We start from the raw sequence: 19,328 nt of genomic DNA, 5'->3' as shown, positions 1-19,328 counted from the left end.
CGTATTATTACTATAATTGGACATCATTACAAGTAGAACCAATGTTAAAATTTAATATCTATCCTTTGTTATCTACACCTTACTGAACCTTCTTTTCAAATATTGATCTGTATGTAATTGTGAAACTGGATAAAAAGTTTGTCATGTCAAAACTTAGGCTGAATTACATTTACATCAGAGCAATTAAGCCCCTTGAGATGTACTTCTTTGAGTTTGATTTTTTTTGTAATGGTGACCAGTTGACTGAAATTTGGTTTGAGTCATCCTTTTGACAGAAGATCGGCATCTATGATTAATAAGTACATTTGCTATCAGTTATGATTATTAATCTGGGATTTTACGATTATTAACTGTAAAAGCTGCCAAACCTGCTCATTAATAATAATTATTGTGGATTTTACGATTATTAAGAGTAAGAGATGCATTTTACGATTAATATTCACAAAGTATCACCTTTTATGATTAACAAGTCAAATTTGTGCATCTTGTGATTATTAAAGGTGAACAATTCACTCCAGAAATAAACACCTGTTTTCCTAACTTTTGCATGTACACCATACAGTACAATAACACTCAAAAGAGTAAGTTACATGTACCACCTCTCATCTTGTTTCTCCTTTCTGTTGAGATGCATCTTGTGTGTCTCAAGAATTGCTGGAGCATTTACAATTAATGAACTTAGTGATCGCATAATGTTCAAACAAAATCAATAGTAAGGCCATTTACATGCATGAATTTTTTAATAAGTGTTTTCTTAAGTACAATCTGAAAAATATCAATTTACTAAAATAAAATATCTAAAATAAAATTTCAATTAACGAAAAGACTCCTCTGGTATAGGGATAGTAACAATCTTGTCATTCCCCTGCATCCTGAACGGCTCTGTAATATTTTGATGTTGTGGTATAGTAAGTAATGCACATTGCTGTAAACTCGTAAATTTGTAAGTAATTGTAGTGCTGTGTGTAGCATTTGTATTGTAAGAATTGTGGCTGTTGTAAGTAAATAAAAAAAATACACTGGATAGAATTAAAAAAAAACATATTGATCGCAAGAAGCAGATGTACATGTACCTTATATCAAAGACAACTGCTCCATTTAGGTACCAAAAAAAGTTTGATCAACTGCATGTACATGTATGTATTGATTTCTCGTTCTATTCGTTTCGAACAAATGTATTTTATGCCCCCTTCCATTGAATGGTTTTCAATCATATTGACTACATGACTGATTTAAGCCAACAGTCGAGCTCTGTTTGCTAGAGCGCTTAAAGTAATGACAGCAACCTGCTGGGATAATAATTTGGCCATGTGTCGTGGCCGCTTTTAATTGATAAATTACTAACTAATAATTAACTGCATCATAACATAATAATCATTCATAAAGTATATAAAGTCGTCATACCAACGATTTAAAAGTAATTTAAGCTCTAGTAAAGGTGAGGGCCACGAAAAAGGCCAGAAGGACGCTGTTAAGCAGCCACCCCTACCCGAAGACTGTTGGCAAACTCTGAGACATCATAAATATAAACGAAGCTTAATGCCAGAAAACATTAAGGATGTGACAACACAGCACCTGCGTGTGTTATCTATTGCACTAATTCATAGCTAGGGTGTTGATAAGTCAGTGGTGAGACTAGGCATTCGTATATATTTAAGGAAAGCGTTTGATTTCCAGCGACCTAACAAACGAATCTGAGAGTCCGAAAAACCTTTAGCGGGTGCCCAGCTTGCCGCACCAATACGAAAACTATGTGACTTGTATAAAGAAGCATCTAGGTTGTTAAACCGCAAGGCATTATTAAGTTGTGTGATAAAGAATGATCTAGAAATCAGCCTCCCGTCTGGCCAGCAAAATAGGGGACCTGGAGTATGTCCTCTTAGCAAGATATAATCTAAGATAAGTTGTACCAGACAACAATTGATCTCAGGTTAAATATAAATTACAAAAGGTTGACTTGGGTCGCTATGCTTATATTGAAAAAGAGAAAGCTGAAGGGCCTTGACATGGCCATGCTTGTCTACTAGACGATCTAACTGCATTATATTTATAAGATTGACCTGTTGTCCAGTTGTGGTGGTCATTTCTCCTATTCGCAAAAAGGCAAAAAGCGCTAAAGAGCACCTGCCTGACATTAAGCATTTCTGATAAGATGACGTGGCTGTATGTGTGAACGATTGTATTAGCTGGTGTAAGATTGGCAGAGTGATTGGTAAGTGAACATCTCTGACTGGAGCTAATTTCCTATAACCCTTAAGAATTTGAACAATTATTGTTGCTGCAGTTGGGTCGCCTACCCCGACTAACTTATGTATGTAACTAATAGCGGAAACGTAAGTGGTCACTGATGAGGAAGCATAGTGAAGAGAAAACAAATGTGATATAAAGAAAGCTAAAACAGCTGGTTGCACTGGCAGTGAAATAATCGAGGTACCTAGATATTGAGCAGCCCAAGTAGTGAACAAAGTCCAAGGCTGTCTGTAAACTCTAGCCAAGGCGCTGTTTAAAGTGGCAGCTAAAAGTTTCTTAGTTATATCTCCCAGTTCTCTGGTAACAGATGGGGAGGCACGATTGTTGGTTCTTGGTCCGCATCCTGGTCGAGGGACTTGAATTTGTCCACCTGCAACAGCGATAAGGCGTCAGCTTTCGTATTTAAAATCCCGGGCAGGTGGATTGCTCTGAATAGAATATTATGCCTCAAGCAGGACAAAACCAGGGCGCGGACAAGAACCAAGAGCTCCCTGTCCTTTGTTGTTTTCTTATTTATAACCTCCGCTAGCGCCTGATTGTCAGTATGAAACATGACACATCTATTGGCTAAGTTATCCACCCAGATTCGGACACTAAGTACAATCGGAAACATTTCAAGTACTATGATATTCTTAGATTTCCATTTGATGGGCCATTCGCCGTTAAACCACTTATGTCCGAAAACGGCACCATAACCTAAAGTTCCGGAAGAATCCGTGTACAAATGTAACGTTACTGAGGAAACCCAAATGAAATCTAAAAAGAATGATTTGCCATTAAAGTGGTTAAGAAACTGTAACTACATGCTTAGATCTCCTTTCACGTCACGTTTTAAATGACTTTAGTGGGTTGGGCGACGTACACCCACTGTGACGTTAATCATACGTCTAAGAAAAGTCCAACCTGGTAGAACTACTGAGCAGGTGAAGTTCAATAAACCAATAAGAGATTGCATTTCTCGAAGAGAAACCTTTCTACGCTTTAAAAAGTCTTGCAACATGTTCCTACATTTCTCTAACTTGTTGTGTGGAAGACGAGCTTCCATTTGATATGTATCAAGCTCAATACCCGCGAAAGATAAAACAGTATGCAGACCTACGGTTTTTTCAGGTGCCATTGGAACTCCTAGCTCATCACAAGTCTTGAGAAATTTAGAGAGGCTATTGGAACAAGTCGAATGGTCAGGCTCAATAATAAGGAAATCATCTAAGATATGCAAAATGCCCAGAATTCCTAATTTATGTCAGGCAATCCACTCTAAAGCTGAACTGAATGTTTCTAAAATCTTACAGGAGCTTGCACACCCCATAGGGAGGCATCGATCATAATAGAATTGATTCTCCCAAAACATTCCTAGCAGATCATAATCAGTTGGTGAAACCGGGATTAAGCGAAAAGTGTTTTTATGTCTGTTTTGGCTACCTCGCAGCCCCTTCCTGTTCGCCGTATTAATCTGACAGCATCGTGTATTGATGCGTAATGAACGCTAGACACGATTTTAGGAATGTGAAAGTTAACAGATTTACTAAATGGAAAAGACAGGTGATGAATTAAGTGATATTCTCCAGGCGTTTTCTTAGGAATCAGACCTAAAGGCGAGATTCGCAAAGACGGAAGAGGCCGTGTGTTAAATGGCCCTACTATACGACCTAAATTTATTTCCTTATTGAGCTTTTCATTTACAGCGTTGGGATTTTGAAGTGCTGACAACAGATTAATGGAAGTGGCGGTTGCTCTACGTCCAACATAATCAAGTGAAAAACCATTTAGAAATCCATTAATAAGATATTGTTTCGAAGTTAAAGGATAATTAGCTAAGTAAACACTTAATTTATTTACCCGTATTGGTGTTGGTAGAGGTTTTGGTTGGGACTGTGCGTGAGGTAGCAGCTGGGGGCTTTGAAGAACGACATTTAGATGCTGGGTGTGCGGCACCGCATTTAAACCATTTGTGTTTGAAATTACACCCAAAACACTTGTCCCCTTGGTGAAATTTCCAGCAGAAGCCTCTCAAAAAAGGGCTGTTTAAAAGGCCTAGCACTAGAGCTACCTGACATGGCAGTCTGTGATGAATTCCGGTTCATGCGGTGTGCCTGCAGCCACAATTCCCAGTGGGTATCGTCCCATGGAAAAATGAACTTCTGCCTCAAATACCGGAAATTTTCATCATAGTATTTCCAGTGGGCATTTTTAGCTGCTAAATCATGCACCGTTGCACTATATTTCACTAAAGCCGGGGCGCTCTCAGGAAAGCGAACTGTATATATTGCAACAAATATTTGAAAGGCAGAGGTCCAGTGATCTATTGTGGTGATACGCTTAGTATTCTGGACAGGCTCGAGAGTAACAACTGGCTGGTTTGACGGGGCTGGTGTTTTGACAGTAAAATTGTATTTTGGGTCACCCGGGATAGAATAACATAGACTACCAAGCTCGACATACTCATTGGCCCAAATTTTGGCTTGAATTTTTTCAGGCACCCGACTCACTAAGGGAACGCAAATCAATTTATGCACCTGTTGTGGCCGGTTGTTACTATCGCGGGTGTCAAGGTGATTAGGATTCAAAATATCATGGCCCTCACCAGTTAAATTGTCTACTACATCAGCAACTGACTCCTGTACAGCTGCAACAGTCTGGGATGTATTCTGTGCCATGTTGACGTTGGTACTGGTGAAGATACCGGCATCAGTAAGACCCTTGATCACTGCCGCTGAAATCGCCGATGTCAAGACAGGGATGGAAGAACCTGAAGGGATATTTGGGACGCTAGAACTGGATGCGGCCGGGGTCCCAATATCAACACTGAGTACATTTTGTGGAGGTGCTAATGGCTGACGCTGTAGCTGGCTGGGATGAGAACCGTTCAGGCTGTTAATCCATTGGCCTGTTCGGGTGCGCTTAGACGCAGTAGGTGTGGTGCGCTTCGAGCTTGCCTTTTTGGAACCAGCAGACGTACCAACGGTGCCTGGGGCCACACGGTGTTTTCCACGAGTCAACATTATTGCTGGGTTGTAGAAATCTATAACAGCAAATACAACCAGTGGGCCTTATGTTTCACCAGATTTCTTAAGGGTGAATATGCAAAGTAACTGCGACCAGGATACAAGAACATTATGGTAAAGGCTGATAAATCTACAGGACATTTACTGAGTAAAATATTCAAGTATGTACAGGAACCAAACAAAAATCAGTAAATCGGCAACATGTTTAGCAAACCCAAAAAATTGAGATGCCGCCAGGAACATGCTATACTGCCGGAGATAATACAAAAAACGGCCCTGAGAAAATTAAACTGTTAAAAATCAAAGCGCTTACTAAAAGTGCAAACGTAAATGCCTGATAGGTCCGACCTGTTTGAAGCAGTCATTTAGGCAAGGCCTTCCCAAGTGTAATACACTGTAATGCAAACAAAATGGCACTTCTATAACTACGGTAGAGAGCGTAGTTGCCATGGTCATTAAGGTGAATTCCGTCCCTCTTCAAGACAGTGATCTTAGGCTCGCGCAGGCCTTTGTGTCGCCAGAATTCAGCGAACGATAAAGGTTCAAGAACCACGTCCAGGTATTTATTCAATGTGTCTACAGAAGAATTATACCGTGGACAATGGGAAGGGAGTGTCGCTCTGTGAATGACCTGACAAAACGCTACATTGCACACTCCTTGTGAAGTTTACAAACTAAACTCTCAATAGAGGAACCCACGGTTTCGGGGCAATGCCCAACCTCACATAGGTCATTAGACCCAATCTCTAAGACAACAATATCAGGCTGCAAAGCTCTAACGTGGTCCAGGTCAAATGCCTGAATTTTAGCGACAGTTCATCCCCCAATCCCCAAAAAGTGAATTTCTACCAAGGACAAATCAAGTCCGGGAAAAGTTCTAGAATCAAGGCCTTCATAAAGGGAAAATTGAAAACGTCTCACAAACGAGTGCCCCAAAATAAGAACTTTGCTCTTGCTATCCATAGCAAAAACATGTCAGAAATATATCTGTTGTAGATATATACGGTATACAAAAGGAGAAAGTACTTAACTTTGTTTCCTTGCTTGCCTTGATTGATTGCTTGAACAACTTCAAGATTTAGCGTTACAGACTAAGAGGGCAAGTCACAGCTAGCATCGCTCTTTTACCCTCTTGTGCTCCAGGAAAATGAGGCGAACTACTTTTACTGAATAGGGTGTGACAATTACACAATCCTACTTTCTATTTATACAAAAGCAAACAATTGTCAAATACTTGTGAAATGTTCGTGGCTAGTCTGACACAGCGTTTTGTCTCGGCCAAAAGACTCTTCAGAGACCTTTAGAATTCAAAGGCAAACTCGTTGAGCATCACGCCCAAAGTCCCGTTCGCAAATTCTTGATGTTGACAGTCTGGCCCTCTATCGCAGAAGGATTCCCAACCGTACGTTAACGAGTTAAATTTATACAAAAGCAAACAATTGTCAAATACTTGTGAAATGTTCGTGGCTAGTCTGACGCAGCGTTTCGTCTCGGCCAAGAGACTCTTCAGAGACCTTTAGAATTCAAAGGCAAACTCGTTGAGCATCACGCCCAAAGTCCTGTTCGCAAATTCTTGATGTTGACAGTCTGGCCCTCTATTGCAGAAGGATTCCCAACTGTACGTTCATGAGTTAAATTTATACAAAAGCAAACAATTGTCAAATACTTGTGAAATGTTCGTGGCTAGTCTGATGTGGCATTTCATCTCGGCCAAGAGACTCTTCAGAGACCTTTAGAATTCAAAGGCAAACTCGTTGAGCATCATGCCCAAAGTCCCGTTTGCAAATTCTTGATGTTGACAGTCTGACCCTCTATCGCAGAAGGATTCCCAACCGTACATTCACGAGTTAAATTTATACAAAAGCAAGCCTTCTGTGATAGAGGGCCAGGCCAGTTTGCCTTTGAATTCTAAAGGTCTCTGAAGAGTCTCTTGGCCGAGACGAAATGCTGCGTCAGACTAGCCACGAACATTTCACAAGTATTTGACAATTGTTTGCTTTTGTATAAATTTAACTCATGAACGTACGGTTGGGAATCCTTCTGCGATAGAGGGCCAGACTGTCAACATCAAGAATTTGCGAACAGGACTTTGGGCGTGATGCTCAACGAGTTTGCCTTTGAATTCTAAAGGTCTCTGAAGAGTCTCTTGGCCGAGACGAAACGCCGCGTCAGACTAGCCACGACTGTCAACATCAAGAATTTGCGAACAGGACTTTGGGCGTGATGCTCAACAAGTTTGCCTTTGAATTCTAAAGGTCTCTGAAGAGTCTCTTGGCCGAGACGAAACGTCGCATCAGACTAGCCACGAACACTACTTTCTGTTGTAATGAAATTGCCTGATTGTCTCGTGATTCTTGCACAACTCCAAGGTATTGTCTAAGGTATCAAATGACGGTAATACGAACGCAGCAATCTACCCACCTTTACCCTTGAATGACCTACACATCATGTCAACACCCGATACAAATTAAATGTATAAATGAGGAGGTGACATAAAAACTTTTATTTGCATGCAAATAAATTCATATAAACGTTTTTGTCATAGAATAATTTTTTGGCACATAATTTGTGTCATTGTGGAACGTGATATTTTTAACCAAATAAGTCCCCCAAAAAAGGTCAAAAATTTTTAGTAGTGTGTTCAATGCCTGTACTACCTGCAGTGCTGCTATCTCATGTGAAGACTTTGTACTTGAAAGTGTAATGTTATGGCAGAGATCAGAAAGATAAATTTTTATTCCAGCTAACGAGTACAAGCACACGTGTATATTCTGTCTCGTCCTACTGCGCATGCTCAAAACCTGATATGTTTACATCTCCACCCTAAAAACTTTGCCGGGTGAAAGAGACAAACTTGGTCTCTAAATTGGAACCTAAATAACGCAAGTATTGGTCAAATTGAATCCAACGCAACAAAATTCTCAGACGGCTAAGCCGAGTTGTTCTGATTAACAAAGTTTAAAGGTCCAGCCTTAATGGCTTCTTTACAACACGACCACTTCTGGTTGTCAGATGTTGGTCGGCACTTCCCTCACCAACTGTAGCTGGTTTCTGGGGTGTCTGGGGTAATCCTGGTGACGGGACTTGGTGAGATGTAAATGTAGGTGCACTGGGCTGTGGTGGATTGTCTTGGCTAGAGAGCAGTTGACCTTCAAGGCTTGGTGCTACTTGGCCTGACGGTTTTAACTGTATTCTGTTGCGCCTTAGTTCAGAACCACTGTTTGTCTCTACAATGTAGGATCTTGGCTGGTTCATTTGCTCTTTCAGTGTTGCCGGAGTCCAGGTCTTGGTTTTTGGTTGAAACACCGATACTGGTTGGCCTGGTACAAGCTTTTGTAGCTCACGTGTGGACTTGCCATCATGCTGCTGTTTCTGAACATCTTGGCGGTGCTGCAGCTGATCTTGGTGGCATTCTTTTGCTTGTGACCATTGGAGTCGTCCACTGCTGGGTAGTTGTGTGCGATATTCTCTATTGTTCAGTAACTTGGCTGGTGATGGTAAGTTGCTATCGACAGGCGTGGCCCGGTATGACAAGAGCGCAAGATACGGGTCCTGTCCTGCAGCCTCGGACTTCCTTAGAAGGTTCTTTACGGTTTGTACCATCCTTTCTATGAATCCATTGCTCTTTGGATACACTGGTGAGCTAGTAATGTGATTGATACCCCATTGGTCACAGAATGCTGCAAATTCCTTGCTGCTGTATTGAGGGCCATTGTCAGATACCAGGGATTCTGGTATACCATGTTCTGCAAAGATTGATTTGAGGTGGTTGATTATTGCAGCAGATGTCGTTGAGCTCAACTTTCTAACGATGGGGTATTTGCTGTAATAGTCTGCGACTAGTAAGTATTGAGCACCTCCATAGTCGAACAGATCGCATCCAAGCCTCTGCCATGGATAACTGGGTACATTGTGTGGATGCAATGTTTCTTTTGGTTGCTGTTTGGAGAACTGTGCACATGTCGGACAGTTCTCTGTCATCTGTTTGATGTCCCTTGATATGCCTGGCCAAAACAGGCTGTCCCTTGCTCTCAGGAGACACTTCTCTGTTCCCATATGTCCTTGGTGTATGATTTGTAACATCTGTGGGCGTAGCTTACTGGGAATTACGAGTTTGTGTCCCTTGAGAATGAGGCCATTTTCAACACTCAGGTCCTCTCTGAAGTTCCAGAACTCTTTCAGGTCTTGTGGGCACTCATTTCGATATTCTGGCCATCCATGATGCATGACATCTTTTAAGTGACTGAGTACAACGTCTTGATCAGTGTACTCTCGTACTTCATCTAGTTTGGCAGGGCTGGCTGGCAGTGTTTGAGAGATTGTGTCCAGTTCCACCACGGGGACTTCGTTGTCTTCTGCAGGGGGCTCCATGTGGCTAATCCTGGAAAGGGCGTCTGCTATCACGTTGCTTTTTCCTTGAATGTACCTGATCTCCATGTTGTATTTGGCCATTTTAAGTAGGAGCCTCTGAAGGCGTGGTGGTGCGCTCGATATGCTCTTCTTCCAGATGCTTTCGAGCGGCTTGTGGTCAGTTTCGATGACCACCTTCTTACCAAATACGTAATGGTTAAGCTTTTCAAGCGACCAACAGGCAGCGAGTAACTCTCGCTCTATGTTGCTGTATCGAGACTCAGTTTCAGTTAGTGATCGACTGGCATAGCAAACTGGTTTGCCCTCTTGCGTCAACACACATCCAATGCCTTTAAGGCTTGCATCAGACTGGATTAGGTTCTCCTTTTCTGGGTCGTAATAGGCTAGGACTGGTACTTCAGTGATTGCTTGTTTGAGGTTCTGGAATGCCCTTTGGTGTTCTGGTTGCCACACGAATGGTACATCTTTTTTTATCAGCTGTCGCACAGGTTCTGACACTTGGGCTAGAATGGGTGAGAACCTGTTCAGGTAGTTAATCATGCCCAAAAAGCACTGCAGCTCTGTAAGGTTCTTCAGGGATGGCATATCACGGATTGCTTTGATTTTGGTTTCGCCAGGGCGGATCCCGTCGGGGGTCCATGTGAGCCCGAAGAAGGATGCTTCCTTCACTTTAAACTGGAATTTGTCCGGGTTAAATCTCACATTGTTCTCTCTTGCTGTGTCAAGGACAGTTAGTATGTGCTGATCATGTTGTGCTTCGCCCGTGCCATAGACAAATGTGTCATCTGCAATACCGCTGAGCCCTTCAAGTCTGCCAAAGACCATATCCATTTTTTCTTGAAACACATCTCCACTGCACGTAAGGCCAAATGGAAGTCTTGTCCATCTATGCTTTCCCCATGGGGTGTTAAAGGTGCACAGCCTACTGCTTTCCTCGTCAAGACTAACTTGCCAAAATCCACTGCGTGCATCAAGGATACTGAAGTGGGTGGAGCCGCTGACTTTCGGTATCACATCATCTATGGTTCTCACATAGTAGGGGTTGCGCTTGATTGCTTTATTGAGATTCCGAGGGTCCAAGCACAGACGGATCGACCCGTTGGGTTTGATGGTGACCACAGCAGAGTTAACCCAAGGGGTATATTCATCTTGGACCTCAACCAGAATTCCAGATTCTTTTAACTGGTCTAGCTCTTCTATGTAGGCTTTCTGTAGTTGTACTGGAACCTGTCTTGGAGCATGCTGTACTGGGGGAATGTCAGGGTTAGTTTCGATGTGGTACGGGGGTCCTGGAAAGCAGCCAATTCCTGTAAAGACATCCTGATATTCTTCCAACAAATAGTCGTTTGTCAGTGGGAAGGGGTGTTGTTTGCCTCTGATGTCAAATAGTTTGACAGTATTTGCATTGGGCATGGGCTTTTCACTTTGTACAACATTCTGGGTGGTTGCATTTGTGTTGGCTGTGACTGGCCAGTTGAGCTTTAGGAGGTTCAGATCTTGTGCAGACATGTTACCAATTATGGCAGGGCCATCAACGTCAACAACTTCTGCTCGGATAACTCTGGGGTTGGAATTGTTAGGACCCTTCACATATATTGGCAAGATCCAAGATTTGGGATCTCGGCTCCACCATAAGCAGTTAACTTCACTGTAGGTTGTTGTAAGCTTAGTGTCTCAGGGCTTAGTTGCTTGTATAGGGACTTGGGTATAATGTTTGTTTCAGCACCTGAGTCTATCTTACAGAGTGCATTCATTTGTTTTCCTTCTGGCTTCAGTGCCAAGGAGACTTCTAGCAGAGCCTTTTCTCTACAGGATACAATGTTTACACTCATGGCCAGGGGTGTTGCTTCAATTGGGCCCAGGAACACATAATCATCTAATGATTGGGTAGGCTCTGACTCAGGTATGGCATTGTTATTACTAGTAGCTTCAATCTCATGCACATCCTTCTTTTTAAGTTTTGAAAAGCATACCTCGGCAAGGTGTCCCACCTTTTGGCAGTAATGGCACGTTGCATTTCTTGCTGGGCACTGTTCATGAGAGTGAGGGCCCCAACCACAATTCCTGCAGAGCTGCGTTTTTCCTGACTTGTTGCCTTTTGGGTTTTGCCTTGATCCACCGGCTACTGGGTTCAGCTGGTCGCTTTGGAATTGGTTTCTCCTGGTTGAGCTAACAGGGTGTACTGCTGACGCTACTGGGTTCATTAGCTGAAGCTGCTGGTCTGCTGATTCGTCTGCTTTTGCCATTTCTCTAGCTTTACTAAATGTCAGAGCATTTCCTTCTTTGAAACACTCCTTTCTGACATGGTCTGAATTCATGCCGAGTACAAGGAAGTCTCTCAAGAATCGATCATGATGTTCCGATGGATAGCTGGCTTCTTTGACAAGGATTCTAAGCTTTGCAATAAATTCTTCTAACGATAGTGTACCTTGTCGAAGATTGTGTAGCTCCCAGGCGGCGATCAGCTCGTTTGAGTGAGGTTTCACGTAGTTTTCGAATTTCTTCCAGTAGGTTTCCAGTTTCTTTTGTTCGTCTGCCGAGAGGCCCCAGCTGTTGAACAGCTCCAAGCTGTGCTCACCGGCCCAGTAAAGCAGGTGCTTACACTGAATTTCTTCGTCAATTTTGGCCATCGGGCCTGTAAAGAGCAGTTCACAGCGTTGTTTCCACATTTTGAAGTGTGAGTATAGGTTTTCAACCGTGCTCCAGTCCATGGTTGGACCCTTGTCAATGAATGAGGCGCTGGCGGCCATGTTGTTTTCTTGAATCGATCGTACACGTGTCGTTCGGAAATTACTTCACTCTTCCACCTTCTCCAGTGTATCGAGCTAAATGGTATGTTTGGTTACTTCGCGATCCCACTTCTGACACCATGTAATGTTATGGCAGAGATCAGAAAGATAACTTTTTATTCCAGCTAACGAGTACAAGCACACGTCTATATTCTGTCTCGTCCTACTGTGCATGCTCAAAACCTGATATGTTTACAGAAAGCATATTTGCATGTTTTACTGCATCCATAATGCTTTGTCTCTAAATAGTATCCTAAGATAATTGACAACATTACCCTCTCTGACAACAAGTTCAGACTTACATTTGGAATGGCCAAATTTAAGCCAACAACACCCGAGATGTCACAACATGTCACAACAGGGTAGCCAAACGCGCGCATCATGTTGCGCACAACAATGTTGTGATATGTTGCATTGAAATATTGTTATTGTTTGGCTGCATTTAATAATGTATGAGTTGGCAGGTATATATTATGCACATATAGCTTTCTTTGACTTCAGGACAATTGATATTTTATTACTTGAAGACAAGGTATTTGAAACCAAGCTCTATCCCTGCCATGAAAGGGGCCAGGGGAAAAAACTTTTTTCATTTCACTTGTCCATTGGATGAGTACTCTCTAGATTTTGGTTGTCCAAACATAAAATCCACTCATCCAAAAATAAATGACAAACAATGTGTTGCCTACTACCAAAACAATAACAGATAGTAGTAAAATGTAGGTACTAATAATCATCATTAATACTGAGATGACCAGAGTTTGACAATAACTCTTTTATGACTGAAATTCATGACATAGTCCTATCCTTAATCTGGAATGGATCTTTGTTTCAGAATCATCTGATGGCCACTGATGTCTTCCAGGAGTAATCAATTGAAAGACGATATTCTCAATCAAATTGCAGACCAGATAAAGGGAGTAAGTTAATGTGCAATGCCCTTCATAAAATTTGACATTAATTTCTTTAATCAGGTTAAAGCATTGGGATTCCATAAAATGTGGTTTATAACCCTTACAAATTAGGCATATAGATCATTAGGCATTAATTTTTCCTTTTGAGAATCTCTTCTTTCATTTTAGAAATGCAGTGGAACCTCTATTAAGCAGCCCCCTATTACATGTAGGTGGCAACCTTTATTTGGCGCCCAGCAGCTAAAGTCCCAGAAAACTTGTCAGCTATACACTGTAATGAAAACCTCTATTCAATGGCCACCTCTATTAAGCGGCTGCAGCCGGCTTTTTGCCATCCTAAGGGTTATTTTGTTTTGTTTTACACCTCTATTAAACGGCCAGGAAGATTTGAAGTTGAATGTTTTTAGCCAGATGAAGGTAAAAGAATGACATTGTGGAAACATAATTGTACCATTATTGTTCTTCTTCTTCTCCACTTGCATTTGTTTGTACTTATATTTGATAAACTGAAAACTGGACCACACCCAACATTGTTTTCGGGCGAACCTCTATTAAGCAGCCAGTTGTCTCGTCCCCGAGAGTGGCCACTTAATAGAGGTTCGACTGTATGTTGTCAAACTTCCTGTAAGCGACCACCAAAAATGTCAAGCCTAGGTGCTTGCTTACTGGAGGTGGTTGCTTACGAGAGCTTAGACCATATTGGGTCAAACATTTTTTACAAAGACAACAAGACATTGATTCCTTGACTGAAATTAAACTCTGAAAACAATGAAAAGGGAACGTGTTGACCATGCTGAACACTGTATTTTGATTTTTATACTCTAGTTCTGTTAAACTGTTGATTGTTCTTGAGAGAATAGTGAATTAGGAAATTAGTTCTAACTCTCTGTAATTAAAAGACATTTAAGGTTGTCTCTTTCAAGGCTGATAAGTTCAAATGTTGTTTAAAAAAATAAAATGTTCAAATATTGTTGTTTATAGTGGTCAATGCGCTTAGCTACACCTAGCTAGTTCACAGGCATGCCACTTTAAATGAAGGAAACAAATATATCAACTAAGCGTAATAGGCTTAAAAATCCCAACTGGCGGGAGGCAGACCAGCTGGCTATTTACAAGCATGACCGAGGAGTTGAACTAGGGTCTACCGAGAAACAACTCCAGCTAAGTGGTCAGAGCAGGACTTGAACCCGCGACCTCCGGATTTCAAGTCTGGCGCCCTAACCACCTGGCCACACTTCCTCCACTTGTGCAGTATATGCGCATCTTTGCTTTAAATTTTCAAATGTTTTATTCGTGTGAATAGTCAATTTTGAAAAAAAATCTGGTACTTCGCATTTAGAAATTTCCCTCTCTTGTACTACCCAGGAATAAGATAATGTTACACAAATAACACCTTATCAAGCAATTTCTGCTCTATTATCTGCCAAGTGGTTGCTTACGGGAGGTTAAAAACAAAACAAAATTTCAAACTTTTAGCTCTGAAAGTGGTCGCAGTCGCTTATGAGAGGTGGTTGCTTACAAGAGGTTCCAAATATAGTGATTTGACTAGGAAACTTTTGGTATTTTGGAAAACTGGTTTTGAAATCATTTTTGAACAATTTATCAAATGTAACAAAGTATTCCGTATCTTAATAAAATTATTAATTTTGATCCACAAGTATGTTTGTTAGTATTTTTATACTTTTTTAGTGCTACCCTCTTTAAATAAAGTCTTTACTTACTTACTTACGTACTTACTTACTGAGGCAAAAATCATTTTTCTCGATTTTCTCGAATGTTGAGAAATACCAGAGAAATAATCAAATGGAAATTTTCCTTTTCCATTCTTCTGTTGCATTAGCCCTTTCTTACTATTCAGATGTATTTTGTTTTATGGTTTACAGTGCTTTTACTGGGTTTGTTTCTCTTAGTGTACATCTGTTTACATTCTGTTAAATGTAAACATGTCTAAGATGCCTTCATGTGTTTTGTGGTTTCCCAGCAGGATGGTACAAAGCCTATATTGTCAATGATAGACATATTAGTAGATGCCTTTTCTTAAAAAAAGGAAAAACCTTGGCTGACCCAAGCTGAAAAATCTTGGAAATTCCAGCGGGCGGGGGGAGTACCATGGAGTCCCCTGGAACAGAAAATTGTGGTGGGTGGGGGTCAAACTAGAATAAACCCTCTGTTGGGGGTATGGATATTTTCTGGAACCACGCATTCTTCCTCCCCTCCCCTCTTATTCCATGGTGGCCATGCGCATTAGTTGGGTTCAAATTAAAATATATTGCAATCATAGTATTTTTGCAACCTTTCCAGCTACTTTTGTCAAAAGGAGTTACAAATTTAACTTGCTAAATAAAAAGTTTATTTACGCTACAGTAGCTACCTATCCACATGTAATAAATAAAAAACAAAAATGTCGAGCTTTCCAAGGAAGTCATGTGTTTCAGAAAATCTCTTACTGAAAACTGTGGTGATGTGGCCCTGTCCCCTAACTTTAAGACAGGCAAAATAACTAAATATAATTTACATGCAATCATATTGTGCTATATAAAAGTAGTTTCTTCACAGCATCAGCAAACGACAATTCTACATCTGCAGGACAAGGTCTAAACCTTTTTCAGTGGATTGGTCCAACTCACGCTGGTATGGGGCTTTCATTAATTAAGGGCGGGACACTGGGCAAATTGACCAGCTGTGAGCACGATTTTGCGTGTCTGGTTTGACAATCTAGGGAAAGTTTTTCTTATAAAGAGGTTCAGTTTGAAGAGGTTTCACCTGCCTGTGAGAACCAGTTGCCCTCCTGTAGGCGGCAGGCAGCGCATTCTAAATCTTAAGCCAGCCAACCTACAAATGATGTCAAAACGATTCAAAGAAGAGAGTGATTTGAATGCACACTAACTCTCATACATGTATTAAGGGCTTTATTCTCTCCATGTTCAGTGTCTGTCTCTTTCAAATCTTTTGATGCGATAAATCCAATAATTCTAAGATCCAATGAATAAGATGAGAAAGATGTGAACTGATGCAAAAGATGCGGTTCGAACTAGAACGTAAAATGAGCAGAAATTGTAGAACTCTAACATATTACAAATCTGACACACGATAATACATGTGCCAGCATAAAATAACTCTAAAGAAAATTAGCGACTAACGTAACATCTATCTTTATACAGGAAAATGAAATGAAACTGACTTACTTTCGTCTCCACAGGTGTAAATCTAGAATCTTTTGAGTTGTCTTCATGAGGAAAGGGTCGTCCTTGTCCTTGCTTATGCTCTTCTATTCTGATTTATTGTCACACCCAACATGGGTTTTAATCCACATGAAAACAAGATAAATTATCGAGTTACTAATGACAAAGTTATAAATAGACACTGGGCGAGTAAAACTAAAACCTGCTGAAAATGTTATTGAAACCCCTGCTGGTATCATTTCTTATTAGTAATTACTTGTAAACTTACATGCTATGTTTTGTGTCAGTTACAGCTTAGTCAACAGACAGCTTTGGATGAAGGTATAACCAACTTTCAAGTCACTGCTAACAACATTCATTTACAATGCTTGTTGGATCTGATAGACCACTTTCTGCTTCATGGGTAAGGAAAATTGTTTGTTGGTTTTTTGTATGGAACTTCCTGTAGGTACAAGTTTTACATGTACATTCTACACGTAGCTTTCATCAGCTTCTTGCAACTTTTCACTGGCATTTTTCTCAATACTGAATGAAACACTTTACAAAGATGTGGTTTCTTTCTGAGGTACAACAGGAAGTAAAATTAGTATGTTGATCTCTTTTTTGGTTTCTTTTTTGGGTAGTTAATTTAATGTTGGCTATTTATCATAACTGAAGAACAAACATTGAATAAAGGTAGAATATGTTGAATGATTTCTGGCCATTTGAGAAGTTACAGTGGCAGGAAAAGTGTTTAATATGTAACTGTTTGTTTGTCCACCATGTACAGATAATCAGTGCCCTATAATACACAGACCTACAATGTAAAACAATGGTTTTTCGAATGAATTTTTGTGTCTAGTGCAAAGCACAGACACTATGAGAAAACGCTAAAATCCTTGGTTAAGTGCTTCATATATGGCAGATTATTGATCACATGACTAAAGTTTCATTGAGATTTCTCCTATGTGACATATTACATGAAGCATTCTTTACTGGGTACCAGGAAGGTAATATATCATCGATAATCACTCATAAGTTCTTCGTGACCTGAAGTAAACAACCTTTGACAATCGGAACCAATCAAATGTGAGTTAGTAGAGACAACAATAGTGTCAACACCACGTGCTTTCCACAACAACTGCATGAAGACTCGTGAGGACCATTTGCTGTCATTGCTTACTTTGACGCACCTGATATGAGTTGTCCTATCGGTAAGTGACCTTTTAGTTTGTTACTTTTGTGATGAATTTCTTGAGACATATCTTCACAGTATGCCATAGCTTTCGGCCACCTCCGTTCAACAGCCACCTCTCCACAATGGCCACTTTTTTTGTCCTGGTGGTGAGTCCATACATTCACTCCTATTTCAACGCCACCTCTCCACAACAGTAATGGCCACCAAAGTGCATCCCAAACTAGTTGCCAAAAATAACCTCTCCTGAATGGCCAGTTAATCAACAACTGACGAATGGTATGTACAAAACCCCATGTCATTTTTGTAAAAAGTCACGAAACTTGATCTCTACTGCACTTTGTTGGTCTCTGTTGCTATTTGGTTTCTGTTTTATTCATATATTTTGATTTTGTTAGGTCTTTCTACACTACAATATGCATTTTTTAAAATATACAAATGTTGCATCCCCCCAGAAAGCTGGTGCCGTATTACACCCCTACCTCCTCATAACGTCTACATATCGACAACAGCCACGTTCTGTGTTTTAGGTTTTAATTTTTGTGCTCTTATAATGTTTATGTTAATTCTATATTTTACTGTAGGGTGAAGTTAAATTGGGACAAGTACACTTTGATGATCCATGGCATTAATGCTTGAGGACTAAAGGAACTGCAAAAGTGGAACCCTGGCTTAGAATATGTGTATTTATGACTACATGTATGTAAAGGACTGTGGAGTTTCTAAAATTTTTGAAGATGAATTTTTACAAGAGGTAGTGAAAAGTTATTGGCTAGCAAAATTTGATTTGTTACTAGCGAATTGGCCATTAAGTTAAAAAGTAAATCTCAAGCCCTTTACCATAACTTTACTTTACTAAGAAAAGTATCATGTCACTTGCTGAATTTTACACTGCACTGTGCAGGACAGGAAAAATTTGAAATCCAGTTGCCCAGTGGGCCAGTTTATTTCAGTTTTCAGAAGCCCCTACTAACATATTACTTGCCCATAAGTGTGCATATCAAGGCTGTTGTCTAAGGAAATTTTTAAGGAGCCCTTCGGGCTCCTAACTTCAAAAGTTGACCAAACACCACCGTCAAAGTTCATACCGACGGATAACGTCACGATGGCAGAGAAGAGTTCAAAGCGTGTATCCAGAAAAGGAAGGGGTGCATTCCAACCCTGGACCCATTCATGCCCTGGTTTGTATGGCTACCTTGTGTTTTTTGCTGGAAATAAAGAGCAAATTTTGTTGTTGGACGTTGTTGTTTTCTAACGAAATAATAGCAAAAAATATCAAATTTGTGTCTTAATTATGCAAATGTACCTCACGGAAATTAATAAAAAGTATGTAAATGTATGTGTTAATAAAAAGTATGTAAACATAACTTCTCGAAAATTCGCATTAATTTTATAAGGCGTAAATTTTGTTCGCGGTGTTAACATGCTTTGTTATATTCCTATGGTAAGGTATGGCTGTTTTGTGAGTGAAGAGAGACTTTGTTGCCGTGTTTTGGCCCATATTTCTCGTGTTAAAAGCAAAACTGAGGACCAGAGTAGCTGTTGTTTTCTGTTTAATTTATTGTATGAATGATTTTTTGACCGATTTGATGAGAAGATTGAAGTCATCGGACAGATTAGATAGGAATGAAAACTCCATGTTT

At 40.5% G+C, this 19,328-nt stretch overlaps 2 protein-coding genes and 1 pseudogene across 19 annotated transcripts in view; 1 reads left to right on the top strand and 2 right to left on the bottom strand.

Annotated features, from left to right (window-relative positions):
- Positions 1 to 19,328, bottom strand: part of LOC145482671 (endothelin-converting enzyme 1-like) — a 434,574-nt gene that overhangs the window by 165,671 nt on the left and 249,575 nt on the right. The window lies entirely within an intron of this gene.
- The window catches only part of LOC145482666 (pleckstrin homology domain-containing family M member 2-like), a 152,297-nt gene that overhangs the window by 12,534 nt on the left and 120,435 nt on the right, over positions 1 to 19,328 (top strand). For all 18 annotated transcript variants that reach the window (XM_081461297.1, XM_081461280.1, XM_081461292.1 and 15 more), the window contains 2 exons: positions 13,251 to 13,335; positions 16,799 to 16,914. In XM_081461297.1, the coding sequence (XP_081317423.1) occupies positions 13,270 to 13,335; positions 16,799 to 16,914 (182 nt within the window). In that variant the 5' untranslated portion in view covers positions 13,251 to 13,269. The remainder of the gene's footprint in view (positions 1 to 13,250; positions 13,336 to 16,798; positions 16,915 to 19,328) is intronic.
- LOC145482708 (uncharacterized) lies at positions 6 to 2,863 on the bottom strand (annotated as a pseudogene).

Source organism: Orbicella franksi, chromosome 3 (assembly GCF_964199315.1).
Source record: "Orbicella franksi chromosome 3, jaOrbFran1.1, whole genome shotgun sequence".
Lineage (NCBI taxonomy): Eukaryota > Metazoa > Cnidaria > Anthozoa > Scleractinia > Merulinidae > Orbicella > Orbicella franksi.
The sequence above is the reverse complement of the archived record's forward strand: the minus strand, read 5'-3'. Positions and strand labels throughout refer to the sequence as shown.